The sequence below is a fragment of the Ovis aries genome, chromosome 2, assembly GCF_016772045.2.
Source record: "Ovis aries strain OAR_USU_Benz2616 breed Rambouillet chromosome 2, ARS-UI_Ramb_v3.0, whole genome shotgun sequence".
Classification (NCBI taxonomy): domain Eukaryota; kingdom Metazoa; phylum Chordata; class Mammalia; order Artiodactyla; family Bovidae; genus Ovis; species Ovis aries.
Window position 1 is genome coordinate 246,518,076 of NC_056055.1, and position 13,540 is coordinate 246,531,615.

The 13,540-nt window shown below is 49.0% G+C and overlaps 1 protein-coding gene across 5 annotated transcripts in view; it reads right to left on the bottom strand.

Annotated features, from left to right (window-relative positions):
- OTUD3 (OTU deubiquitinase 3) overlaps positions 1-11,946 on the bottom strand; it is a 35,191-nt gene extending 23,245 nt beyond the window's left edge. For 4 of the 5 annotated variants that reach the window (XM_042244688.1, XM_060411484.1, XM_027965588.2 and 1 more), the window contains exons 1-2: positions 11,583-11,946; positions 1,842-1,990 (exon numbers count right to left, since the gene is read on the bottom strand). In XM_042244688.1, the coding sequence (XP_042100622.1) occupies positions 1,842-1,990; positions 11,583-11,803 (370 nt within the window). In that variant the 5' untranslated portion in view covers positions 11,804-11,946. The other variant, XM_060411485.1, reaches the window with a different exon arrangement.
- Positions 11,947-13,540: the final 1,594 nt, after the last annotated feature.

Genomic DNA, 13,540 nt, shown 5'->3' on the forward strand with positions numbered 1-13,540 from the left:
TCAGTAGTCCCAGGATCCCCAGATGGCTGGCACTAAGAACTTATTTTAATTGCATAATCTAGTTTACTCTTTACCAAAACTCCCTAGAAATTAGGTCCTATTATCTCCCCTTAATAGAAGTTGTTGAAAGACAGAGAGTGGTTTCTGAAAAATAACTGGAGCCAAGAGTTATAAACCATAACTAACAACCGATGGCTGGATGGCATCACTGACTCGATGGACATGAGTCTGAGTAAACTCCGGGAGTTGGTGATGGACAGGGAGGCCTGGCATGCTGCGATTCATGGGGTCACAAAGAATCGGACACAACTGAGCAACTGAACTGAACTAAACAACCATAAACTGTGAGCATCTTTCCAAACTTGCAGATGATATCACTCTAACGGCAGAAAGCAGAGAGGAACTAAAGAACCTCTTGATGAGGGTGAAAGAGGAGAGTGAAAAACGTGGCTTAAAACTCAACATTCAAAAAACTAAGATCATGGCAACCGGTCCCATTATTTTGAGGCAAATAGAAGGGTAGGAAAGGGGAAATAGTGACAGATTATATTTTCCTGGGCTCCAAAATCACTGCAGGTGGTGACTGCAGCCATGAAATTAAGCCATGAAACTGCAGCCTTGAAATTCAAAGACACTTGCTTCCTAGAAGAAACACTATGACAAATGTAGACAGTGTATTAAAAAGCAAAGACATCCCTTTGCCAACAAAGATCCTTAGAGTTAAAGCTATGGTTTTTCCAGTAGTCATGTATGGATGTGAGAGGTGAACCATAAAGAAGGCTGAGCACCAAAGAATTGAGGCTTTCAAACTGTGATGCTGGAGAAGACTCTTGAGAGTCCCTTGGACTACAAAATCAAACCAGTCAAACCTAAAGGAAATCAACCCTGAATATTCATTGGAAGGACTGATGCTGAAGCTTCAATATTTTGGCCACCTGATACAAAGAGCCAGCGCACTGGAAAAGACCCTGATGCTGGGAAAGACTGAAAGTGGGAGGAGAAGGGGACGACAGGGGATGAGATGGTTGGAGGGCAACACCGACTCAATGGACATGAGGTTGAGTAAGTTCTGGGAGGTAGTGAAAGACAGGGAAGCCTGGCATGCTGCAGTCCACGGGGTCGCAAGGATCAGACAACAACGACAGACCTTTCCTAATTTGTTTTGTATAAAGACACCTTTTAAAAATAGGGTCAATCTTGGACTGCGCGAGGGGCGCAGTAGATGGGAATCCACCTGCCAATGCAGGGGACAGAGGTTCAATCCCTATTCTGGGAAGATCCCACATACTGCGGGGCAACTAAGTCCGTGCACCACAACTACTGAGCCTGCACTCCAAAGCCCTCGAGCCGCAACTACCAAGCCTGCACGCTGCGGCCACTGAAGCCTGTGCGTCCAGAGCCCGCGCTCCGCAACAAGAGAAGGCCCTGCAGTGAGAAAGCCACATGCTGCAGTGAAGAGTAGCCCCCTCACTGAAACCAGAGAAAGCCCGTGTGCAGCAACGAAGACAAAGCACAGCCAAAAATAAAACTTTTTGAAAAACAGAATCAATCTAAACACAGTTTCATAACCTGCTCCCCCCTTCTCCCTTCCCCTCCACCCCAAATAGAGAGTCACTTTTCAAGTTAATTATCATCACTTTTACTAATGGCACCTACATCTAAACGTACTGATTCTTAGCAGCCTGACATGCTGCCTGTTACAGAACAGACAAACAAATATTTTTTGAATAAAAAAATGTCATAATTTACGTAATCAAACCCCTAGCTGGGAGGGTCGGGGATGCTAGCGGATTACCCAATGCGTCACTCCTGGAGGATCCAGTGTCCCACGGTGAACCTACCATGTTTCTCAAAAGGAATGTCATCTTCCACAAAGGGTTCAAAATCTTCTCGCTGCTTTATCATGTAGTCCACTGTCTCCTGTCGGTGCTTGAGATGATTTCGTGAGTGTCCTTCCAACTGATCACCAAGAGCTCTGAATAGGCAGTTGCTATCAAAACAAAAATGCTGGTCAAGACCTTTTAAAAATGAACTTAGTTCATCTAAAACAATGATGCTTCATGGCAGGCCATCCAAGGTAATCTTTCACACAGAGAAGAGATAAAGCTTCAGCTCTCCGACTGTCCAGGATTCTTCCCAGATACCAGGGGCAGGAGAGCACCAGGGAAGATATTCAACCACCTTCCCTTTTTGAGAGGCAACAAACAAGAATCCTACTCCCCATTTAAGAGCTGGCTGACTCAGGAAAGATACTGAACTTCTCTGAGCCTCCACTGCCTCAACAAGTGGAGTTGGTGATTTACTAACCACCTGAAGACAGGGCCCAGACACCACGGCCACTCCACATCTAAGGGCTCTCTATGATGCCCAGATCTCCTTCCAAAATGGTAAATCGTATCTACTATCTCTTTTCTGAAAGCCCTTCCACTATGGCTGCACAGCTAACTAATCATTCACCTAACAAGTATCACAAACACAGCAATTTGTCAAGCTCCCAATAGAAGCAATCAAACTTTCCATCCTGTTTTGAGTCCTGAGGACACAGTGGAGAAAGGCGTGGGAAGGAAAGCACTGGGGCCGCCCGCAGGTGCAGCTCACAGCTCACTCTCCCTCCCGGTGCCTCTCCTCTCACTCAAGGAGCCACAGTGATGTTTCTACTTCTGCCAGATGAAAATTCTCCTAGCTTTCCTTTTGTTTTCTTCCTAGAATTAAAATGCTGGTAATAAATCTTAAGAGTTTACTTTCACACCCCTTAACAGCTTCTAAAATTCCAAACTACATCACAAACACAGAGCCCAGATACACAGAGACTGAAACACAAGCTGGCATCCTCAAAACTAAGGAAAGAGCCCTTCTGAAGATGCCCACTTTCACATCAGACTGTTCACTCTTCCAAATGAAAATCTATGACATTCTAATTCCAAAATATAAACTCATCACTTCTCAAAGGACTTTAGACCTAAGTGTTTGGCGACAGAGGTTTTTTTTATTTTCAACTTAGAAAAGTGAGTTTTCAACAGAAAGTTGGAGAGGCAGGAATCTCTTCAAACATATAAGGATTTATACTTCTTTTTTTGGCAGGTAAGAAGGGAGATTTAAAAGGCAACAGATTCTATAAACAAAAGAATCCAAGAAACTCTGCATCTATCTAGGGCAACATTCTAGAAGGAACTAGAACATAAGAGTTCTACACACTAGAATGAGGGGTCTGTTGCTAAAATCTAACAATGGTGGTCTTTTTTCAACCACAGGGGGAAAAAGGAAGCCAATGGATAACATGTTCTCAATTTTAAGCTTCTCTCTCAAACTGTTCTTAAACCTTTACCAACTGCTACCACTAGTTTACTCCTAAATTCCATTTAAGAGGTACGATTTGGCAAAAAATTACATACAAAGTTATTTTACATTTGATATCTCAAAATTCATGGTATTCTAAGAAAGTAACATGTTTCCTAAGAACTTTCAGTAACAGGGGCGGATATTCCACACACGAGTCAAAAAAGCAGGCGTGAAACCGTACACTGCAGAAGCGCCACCGCCTTCACCTGCACACCGTGTACGCGCATGCAGAAACGCACACAAACGCGCGCGGAGGAAGAGCACTGGAAGCGCCACTTAAGCAGCTCTGACAACGTGCCAGGGGCTGTTCCAAACACTTTATTCATACTAAAAGCATTTAGTCCTTACAGTTAACTCTATGAGACAGACACAGTTACTATCCCCCTATGGTAAAGTGCCCAAGGTCACAAAATCAGGAGGTGGTGCAACCAGGATTCAATGCCAGGCACCAAAATGTTAGTGAAGTTATCCCTGGGTAGTTAGGAGTATGTGTCAAACTTACTTAAAATGTTAAATATACTTTTCTATATTTAAAAAAAACTTCCTCGAGCTCACTAAAAATAGTCAAAATGAAAAATCAAGATAGATGAATCACTTCCTTTTCTAACAGTTATAAGGCAATGACACAGGAAATGTGAACAACACTGCAAATGACCTGGGTTCCCTCAGGGAGCCCAGGAAGAGCACTCACCATCCTCATGAGAACAGTGCGGCCAGTGCCCGAGGGCCTCAAGGAGACCCCCGCTGCTTTCTGGGCCCACGCCTCGCCTACTACGCTAGAGCAGCGCCTCTCCACCCTCACACTGCTGATACTCTGGACAATCCTCTGTCCCACGCACGGGATGGTGTTCAGCAGCATCTCTGGCCTCGGCCGACTAGAGGCCGGTAGCAGCACTGCCACTGCTCTCCCTGCCAGCTGTGACGGCCAGCAACAGGCCTAGCCGCTGTCCTCCCCACTGCAGAGCCACGCCACTATCCCCACAGATGCACATACAAAAGTCATCAATCACACAAGTAGCACCCAAGGGCTTTGGGTGCTCAATAATTTAGCATGAGACAATACTGCAACACAGACATGAAAATAATTGACGGGCTCTTAGGGTGCAGTTGGGCTTCCCAAGTGGCACTAGTGGCAAAGAACCCGCCTGCCAATGCAGGAGACAGAAGAGGGCTGGGTTCCTTCCCCAGGTTGGGAAAAGCCCCTGGAGGAGGCAATGGCAGCCCACTCCAGTGTTCTTGCCTGGAGAATCCCAAGGACAGAGGAGCCTGGTGGGCTACTGTCTATAGGGTTGAAGAGTTGGACATGACTGAAGTGACTTAAAACACAAACAGGGGGCAGTAATAGTACAATACGCAGAAAAATGGGCGGCGGGTCAGGTTTTGTTCCCTTGTAGCTCAGCTGGTAAAGAATCCACCTCCAATGCAGGAAACCCTGGTCCAATTCCTGGGGCGGGAAGATCCGCTGGAGAAGGGATAGGCTACCCACTCCAGTATTCTTGGGCTTCCATGGTGGCTCAGCTGGTAAAGAATCTGCCTGCAATGTGGGAGACCTGGGTTCAATCCCTGGTTTGGAAAGATCCCTTGGAAAAGGGAATGGCTACCCACTCCAGTATTCCGGCCTAAAGAATTTCACAGACTTTATAGTCTATGAGGTTGCAAAAAGTTGGACACGACTGAGTGACTTTCACTTTGGAGGTCAGACCACTGCTAGAGTACTAGATGTAATTCTGATCGGTACATTTTAAGGTATGTTCAAGTGAGGTGATGTGGCTTTAAACCTGGTGACCTTCAGCCTGAAGAAGGCTCCAGGGGACATGAATGCTGCCTCCAACTGTTATGGTGAAAGGGATATTATCCTTGTACAATAAAACTAAAACCAAAACAAGGAAGCTACAGAGACAAGGACAAACAAAAGGCAACTTTGTGTTAGTTTTACACAGACAGACTGCACAGACTAAGGTTTCTGTACATTTCTATTGTCAAGCCTCAGGAACTGTCCACCTATGTGCTATACAATATGGTTGCCACTATCCACACGTGATTACTAACCACTTGAAATGTGGTTAATCCAAATTCATGTGTGTTTAAGTGTTGAATACTGGATTTTGAACAGCATTTTTTAAATGTAAAGTATCTCATTAAAATTTGTTACATTGACTATAGGCTGAAATGACATTTTAGATACAGTGGCTTGCCGTATATACTAAAATTAATTTCATCTGTTTCATTTTACGTTTTTAATATGGCTATTGAAAAATTTTCAAATTATACATGTGGTTCTGACTTCGATCAGGCAGCGATGGGCTCAATCACTGACTCTCAAAAGTGTGATCTCTGACTAGCAACTTGAGCATCACCTGAGAACTTGTTCAAAATGAAAATTCTGAGCCCTCCGCCCGAGGTCTGCTGAGTCAAACTCTCTGGGGTTGGGACCCAGCAATCTAGTCTCACTAAGGATTTAATTAGCCCTCCAGGTGATTCTGTTTTATGGTAAAGTTTGAGCAACACCAGGATCTAGACTCTAAATCAGCAGTACTCAATAAAACTGCACTTTAGAATCCATGCGGACTTTTTTTTTTTTCCAATTATTCACAACCAAGCCCCAAGGCCCAAGGTTCTGGTGCGGCTGATCTGGGGCAAAGCCCATTCATTGTTTTTTTTTTCTAAAGCTCCCCAGGTGATTCTACTGTGCCACCAAGGTGGAAAACCACTGAGCAAGACCCAAAAGATGAGGCTGCTACACACGTGAGGCAGGAACTAATGGATATTGTAGATGCCCTTCTGTCATTAAAATCCTACCATTATAAAAGCAAGGTAAAACTTTAAAAATAAAACAACTTGTCTGAGACAGAAATAAGTAGCTAAAGTTAATGATTCTTCAATGCTCTGATATTAGAACACTACTAGTTAGTCCTGTAATTTGAGGCTACATTTAGGAAGACACAACCGGATAGAGCTCAGAGAAATGTTAATATTGTACTGCTTAATCCAATTAGAGATTCTATTCATGCTACATTCAATCATGTTTTTAAGGACCACATCAAGGTTAAAATATTTCCTGTTTTGAAACTGAATCCAATTTATGTGGGTCCATCCCCTGGAGAAGGAAATGGCAACCCACTCCAGTATTCTTGCCTGGAGAATCCCATGGATGGAGGAGCTTGGCGGGCTACAGTTCATGGGCCGCAAAGAGTCAGACGTGACTGAGTGACTTCACTTTCACTTTTCACCTTCAGACAACACAGTAAATATGAAGGTGGCCCATGAAGCATTACAACACCCTATAAGCGGCTCCCTGATTAACCCATGCTACACTGATCCAGCTCACATAAAGGCTACGTTACAGAATACCAGCTGGTTTATTCCCAAGCACCCAAAGGCTCTAGCATGCTACAAATGCCACACTGCCAACAATGAATACATTTATATAGCGAGACGCTATCTCAGGCTATTCAATATTCTTATCAGACCAGAATGGAAAGTCAGAAGAGTGGAGACTTGATTATTTTTTCATTACCTAACTTCATATTTCACCAAGAGTACTCAAGAAATATCAACAAACAAAATAATCCACTGATATCTACTAACCCGTAACAAACAGGAAGCACCATCCACTGCACAGTGATAAAGCCTGTCTTCACCATATCCAAAAGTGACACAATACTACAGAGGACTAACAGCCCACCGCATGGCACCCATGGGAAGAACTTGTGAACGGAAAGGGGTTCGCTTCATGCAGCCCACAGAGGAGGAATTACCATTACCATTTGACCTAACACTGTCCAAAGAACAGGGATGTCAGAAGGGAGTGACATAAGCACTGCAGTCAAGCTGGCCTCCAGCCTTGTCAGACTCAACAATTTGCAGATCTCTCAAAAATAAAGTGCTCCTGTGCCTTTACACATTTTACCCCTCAGTCCGGAATGCTCTCTTAGCGTATTTTTATTGGCCCTTCATGGCCCAGTCTGAGAATGACCTTCTCTGAGAGGCACCTAGCACAGAGTAGGTTTCGATGAACATGTGCTGAATGAACGCGGTTTCCCTGGCCACTTCAGGGAGTGTTGGCCGCTTTCTTCTCAATAGTATGCTATAATCAGTCACTGTAAAGAATCTATCAACTTGTACTTTAAGTATTTATACCATTCACTCTTAAAGCATGACCCAGTTTGGGAAGGGAGGGTGTCTCTGAGACCTTTTCAGAGTTCTGACTCCGAAACTAATGTTAGTTATCCTTTTCACTCTAATTCTCTCACAAGTGTACAATGGAGTTTTCTAGAGGCTACTTGATATACGATATCTGTTATCACTCTGAAAGCTAATATAACGTTTGCGTACCATGTTTTTACTTTACTTTACTTTCTCATATAGTAAACATTGATAACCATAATCCACATAAGCCAAAGCTCTTTGGAGCCCTCATTCATTTTTAAGAGGGTAAAGGGATCCTAAGACCAGAATGTGTGAGACCTGCTGTCCTGTTTCTTTCTTACTAGGCAATGTATTCCCAGCACCTTCCTCAACCAATGTTTCCTGAATTAACTAAAGAAATACGCTCTCTTCAGGGGCAGGGGAGCAGAAGTAGCACTCCCGAAGTCCCCACGGCATTATGAGAACTAGCTCAAGACTTCACAGCTCCCTGCGCTGCAATTCCTGCTCACAAGCAACCTTCTGTTGAGTATGTCAGTTTCCTGGACACACTGACAGTGGGAATACCAACCCCAGTATAGCAGACAGAAGCAATCCAATCATCTGCAAGGAAGAACCAGACACCAGCTCAGACCCACCAAATTCAACTGATACTTCGGTTTATAAACCAATGTCTTGTGCTTATGAGTGGCTAATGCCCAGAATATTTAATAAACTATATTCGACAAAAATCAAGTATTAGGCTAAAATCAAGACCCAGCAAAGCAACCTTTGAACTGTAGCGACTCCACTAAGAAAACACCTCTTTGAGGGGCCCTGCTAAGGGCCTAGCTAGCCTTCCTCTATGATATTCTTATCATCATTTATTCAACAAAAATGCACTGAATGCCTTTAATGTACCAGGCACTGTGTTAGGTGGTGGCGAACAAATTGCAATCAAGCTCTAAATCCAATCTGCCTAAAACACTGCACATATGTAGGAAAACTGGGAAAGGTAAATCAAGGCCAGGTCATACACAGTCTTGATTAATAAGGTGCAACATAATGGAAACCAAACAACATTTTCTTGCCCCTCTTCCACAGTTAAGGCTAAGGCAATTCTGTGTGGTCTTCAGCTTCATCTTATTCTTGCCTCTTTGCCTAGCTGAGCCCCCAAATGAAGGAAGAAACAATAGCCAGGCTGTTATTAATACTGCCTCTTCCACAGTGCCACACTCTTGCAACCAGACTCCCTTTTACCTACCCCCACAATGGGGATGCTAACTGATCTCCTCACCTCTCCCTACCCTTTTTATTCTTTCCTCCACACTCCTGGATCCATATCCCTCTTCCTGGGGTCATTTTTCCTTCCCATCATCCACTCTCTCTCTTCTACTATCCCAAGTGTTTACCCCGTGTTCTTTCAAAAAGCTAGACCTACAAAGCTGGACTTAGATTTCTGTCTAAACCCCCCAAGCAATGCTAGGTAAGCGCCACTGCTTACAGAGGAGAAACTGAAGTCCATGCAAGGAAGAATTAAAGAGAAACTGCCTTCAACTTAGCAAACGACAGGCCCTCTCAGGCCTAATTTCCTGAGTGTGGCAGGAGGGCAATACCCAACAGTAAGGGATCAAAGGAGTCCAAGCATCCTGTCAAGTGGGGCTTACACCTCCTTGCGCCTGTCTGACTGCTCTTCATATGGCCCTGCTCTCTGACTGACTGGCTCCATCTCATTTCCTCAGGTCTTGGCTTAAAGTCACCTTTTTTTGGGGGCGGGGGGCGACTGGCTCCATCTCATCCCCTCAGGTCTTGGCTTAAAGTCACCTTTTTTTTTGGGGGGGGGGGTCCGGCTCCATCTCATCCCCTCAGGTCTTGGCTTAAAGTCACCTTTTTTTGGGGGGGGGGCGGGACTGGCTCCATCTCATCCCCTCAGGTCTTGGCTTAAAGTCACCTTTTTTGGGGGGCGGGGGGCGACTGGCTCCATCTCATTCCCTCAGGTCTTGGCTTAAAGTCACCTTTTTTTGGGGGGGGGCGGGGCCGGCTCCATCTCATTCCCTCAGGTCTTGGCTTAAAGTCACCTTTTTTAGGGGGGGGGCGACTGGCTCCATCTCATCCCCTCAGGTCTCGGCTTAAAGTCACCTTTTTTTTGCTGGGGGGGGGGGCGGCTCCATTTCATTCCCTCAGGTCTTGGCTTAAAGTCACCTTTTTGGGGGGGGGGGCGGCCCGCTCCATCTCATCCCCTCAGGTCTTGGCTTAAAGTCACCTTTTTTGGGGGGGGGCGGGACTGGCTCCATCTCATTCCCTCAGGTCTTGGCTTAAAGTCACCTTTTTTGGGGGGGGCGGGACTGGCTCCATCTCATTCCCTCAGGTCTTGGCTTAAAGTCACCTTTTTTTGGGGGGGGGCGACTGGCTCCATCTCATCCCCTCAGGTCTTGGCTTAAAGTCACCTTTTTTGGGGGGGGGCGACTGGCTCCATCTCATTCCCTCAGGTCTTGGCTTAAAGTCACCTTTTTTTAGGGGGGGGACGGCTCCATCTCATCCCCTCAGGTCTCGGCTTAAAGTCACCTTTTTTTTGCTGGGGGGGGGGCGGCTCCATTTCATTCCCTCAGGTCTTGGCTTAAAGTCACCTTTTTGGGGGGAGGCCGGCTCCATCTCATCCCCTCAGGTCTTGGCTTAAAGTCACCTTTTTTTGGGGGGGGGGCGGCTCCATCTCATCCCCTCAGGTCTTGGCTTAAAGTCACCTTTTTTGGGGGGGGGGGGGCGACTGGCTCCATCTCATTCCCTCAGGTCTTGGCTTAAAGTCACTTTTTTGGGGGGGGCGGGACTGGCTCCATCTCATCCCCTCAGGTCTTGGCTTAAAGTCACCTTTTTTGGGGGGGGGCGGGACTGGCTCCATCTCATCCCCTCAGGTCTTGGCTTAAAGTCACCTTTTTTGGGGGGGGGCGACTGGCTCCATCTCATCCCCTCAGGTCTTGGCTTAAAGTCACCTTTTTTGGGGGGGGGCGACTGGCTCCATCTCATTCCCTCAGGTCTTGGCTTAAAGTCACCTTTTTTTTGGGGGGGGCGGCTCCATCTCATCCCCTCAGGTCTCGGCTTAAAGTCACCTTTTTTTTGCTGGGGGGGGGCGGCTCCATTTCATTCCCTCAGGTCTTGGCTTAAAGTCACCTTTTTGGGGGGAGGCCGGCTCCATCTCATCCCCTCAGGTCTTGGCTTAAAGTCACCTTTTTGGGGGGGGGGGGCGGCCGGCTCCATCTCATCCCCTCAGGTCTTGGCTTAAAGTCACCTTTTTGGGGGGCGGGGGGCGACTGGCTCCATCTCATTCCCTCAGGTCTTGGCTTAAAGTCACTTTTTTGGGGGGGGCGGGACTGGCTCCATCTCATCCCCTCAGGTCTTGGCTTAAAGTCACCTTTTTTTGGGGGGGGGCGGGACTGGCTCCATCTCATCCCCTCAGGTCTTGGCTTAAAGTCACCTTTTTTGGGGGGGGGCGACTGGCTCCATCTCATCCCCTCAGGTCTTGGCTTAAAGTCACCTTTTTGGGGGGGGGGCGACTGGCTCCATCTCATCCCCTCAGGTCTTGGCTTAAAGTCACCTTTTTTTTGGGGGGGGCGGCTCCATCTCATCCCCTCAGGTCTCGGCTTAAAGTCACCTTTTTTTTGCTGGGGGGGGGCGGCTCCATTTCATTCCCTCAGGTCTTGGCTTAAAGTCACCTTTTTGGGGGGAGGCCGGCTCCATCTCATCCCCTCAGGTCTTGGCTTAAAGTCACCTTTTTTGGGGGGGGGCGGGACTGGCTCCATCTCATCCCCTCAGGTCTTGGCTTAAAGTCACCTTTTTTTGGGGGGGGCCCGACTGGCCCCGTCTCATCCCCTCAGGTCTCGGCTTGAGAGTCACCCTATTTTTGCCCGGGGAGGAGGTGCTTCCGGGGCACCGATCTCGGGGAGACCTTCTGTCGGGACCCCCGACAGTTCGCCAGCACGAGGGCCACGGGGGAGGCCGCGCGCGTCTCGAGGGGGGGCGCCGGCGGCTCGCGGCCCCGCGCTCCGCCGGCGCAGGGAGACGGCCGCCAAGCCCCGGCGCGAACCGCGGCGCCGCCCGCCCCCGCGCTCCCGGGCGCGCCTCACCCGTCCCCCGGCACCTCCCGCAGCTTCAGCCCCAGGGCCTGCAGCTGGTTGGCGAAGCTGACGAACTCCTCCTCGCAGCCCCCGCCGCCGCCGGACTCCGGCCGGTTCCGCCGCTCCCTGGCCAGGGCCCGGCGCGCCGCCCGCTCGTCCCGCTTGCGCTCGGCCTCGGCTTTGCGGCTGCCGCTGCCCGGCCGGCCCTTGGCGGCCTGCTTCCGGGACATGGCCTCGGCCCCCGCGGCCCGCAGCCGCAGGAGGAAGAGCCGCAGGACCGCCCGGGCGGCCGCCTCAGGGGCCGAAGGAGGCGAAGCGGCGCGGGCTACGGAGCCCGGCGACGGCGACGCGACCACCGCGCCTGCGCCGGCCTGAGGGCGGGCGGCGGGGGGGCGGGGGGAGGGGCGCCTCGGTCACGTGGCGGGACCCCGCCCCCCTCGGCCTGGCCGGGCTGACGAGCGCCACAGAGAGCTCGTCGGGGAGAGCTAGAGGGGCAGCCGTGTCGTTTGCGCCGCTCCTCCCCCTAGCGGTGAGCGGTCCTGCCAACTGCGGCGCCGCTAGGACCGGAGGGAACAGAACAGGGAAAGATTCCAAAGCCGCTGAGGAGTTGCTCAGCCGTGTCCTACTCTTCGCGACTTCATGGACTGTAGTCTACCCGGCTCCTCCGTCCGTGGGATTCTCCAGGCAAGAGTACTGGAGTGGGTTGCCATTCCTTTCTCCAGGGGGATCTTCCCAACCCAGAGAGGGAACCTGGTTCTCCCACATTGCAGGCTGATTCTTTACTATCTTAAAGCTGAATGCCGAAAAATTGATGCTTTTGAGCTGTGGTGTTGGAGAAGACTCTTGAGAGTCCCGTGGACTGCAAGGAGATCCAACCAGTCCATCCTAAAGGAGATCAGTCCTGGGTGTTCATTGAAAGGGCTGATGTTGAAGCTGAACTCCAATACTTTGGCCACCTGATGGGAAAAACTGACTCATTTGAAAAGACGCTGATGCTGGGAAAGATCGAAGGAGGGAGGAGAAGGGGACTACAGAGGATGAGATGGTTGGATGGCATCACCGACTCAATGGACATGAGTTTGCCTAAACTCTGGGATTTGGTGATGGACAAGGAGGCCTGGCGTGCTGCAGTCCATGGGGTCCCAAAGAGTTGGACACGACTGAGCGACTGAACTCTTTGCTATCTGAGCCACCAGGGAAGCCTGATGGCTCAGCCCACACCCTTTATTTAATCCTGCCCTTCTCTCCTTCTCTGCCTTCTCTCATAACTCAGAGAGAAGTAGCCCTTGTCCAGAACCACTAGCTCCTCTAATAATCTGGATTCCACCCTAACACCACCAACCTAGGTTTGCCTGAACCAAGGGTTTTCATTGGACACAGGACTTTCGATTTTAAAACGGGGACAGCACCAGGCAAACCAAAGTAGCTGGGTAATCCTAATCCACATCTGCTGCTGCTGCTGCTGCTGCTGCTGCTGCTGCTGCTGCTGCTGCTGCTGCTGCTAAGTCGCTTCAGTCGTGTCCGACTCTGTGCAACCCCATAGACAGCAGCCCACCAGGCTCCCCCATCCCTGGGATTCTCCAGGCAAGAACACTGGAGTGGGTTGCCATTTCCTTCTCCAATGCATGAAAGTGAAAAGTGAAAGTGAAGTCACTCAGTCATGTCCAACTCTTAGTGACACCATAGACTACAGCCTACCAGGCTCCTCCATCCATGGGATTTTCCAAGCTCCCCTAAAAGCTAATTCCATCAGTAATCACCTCTCCCCTGCAGAACCTCTCTTCTGCCTCATTCTGGGCCCTCTTTCTTAACACTCTCTCCCCCCTGCAGAACCCCTCTTCTGCCTCGTTCCGGGCTCTCTTTCTTAACGCTGTCTCTTCCCACAGGTGTTGCCATGGTGTTGCCTACCTCTTGACCCTCCAAACAGCCTCTTTCACCATTTCTGGAAATGTTCCTAAAGTTTCTGG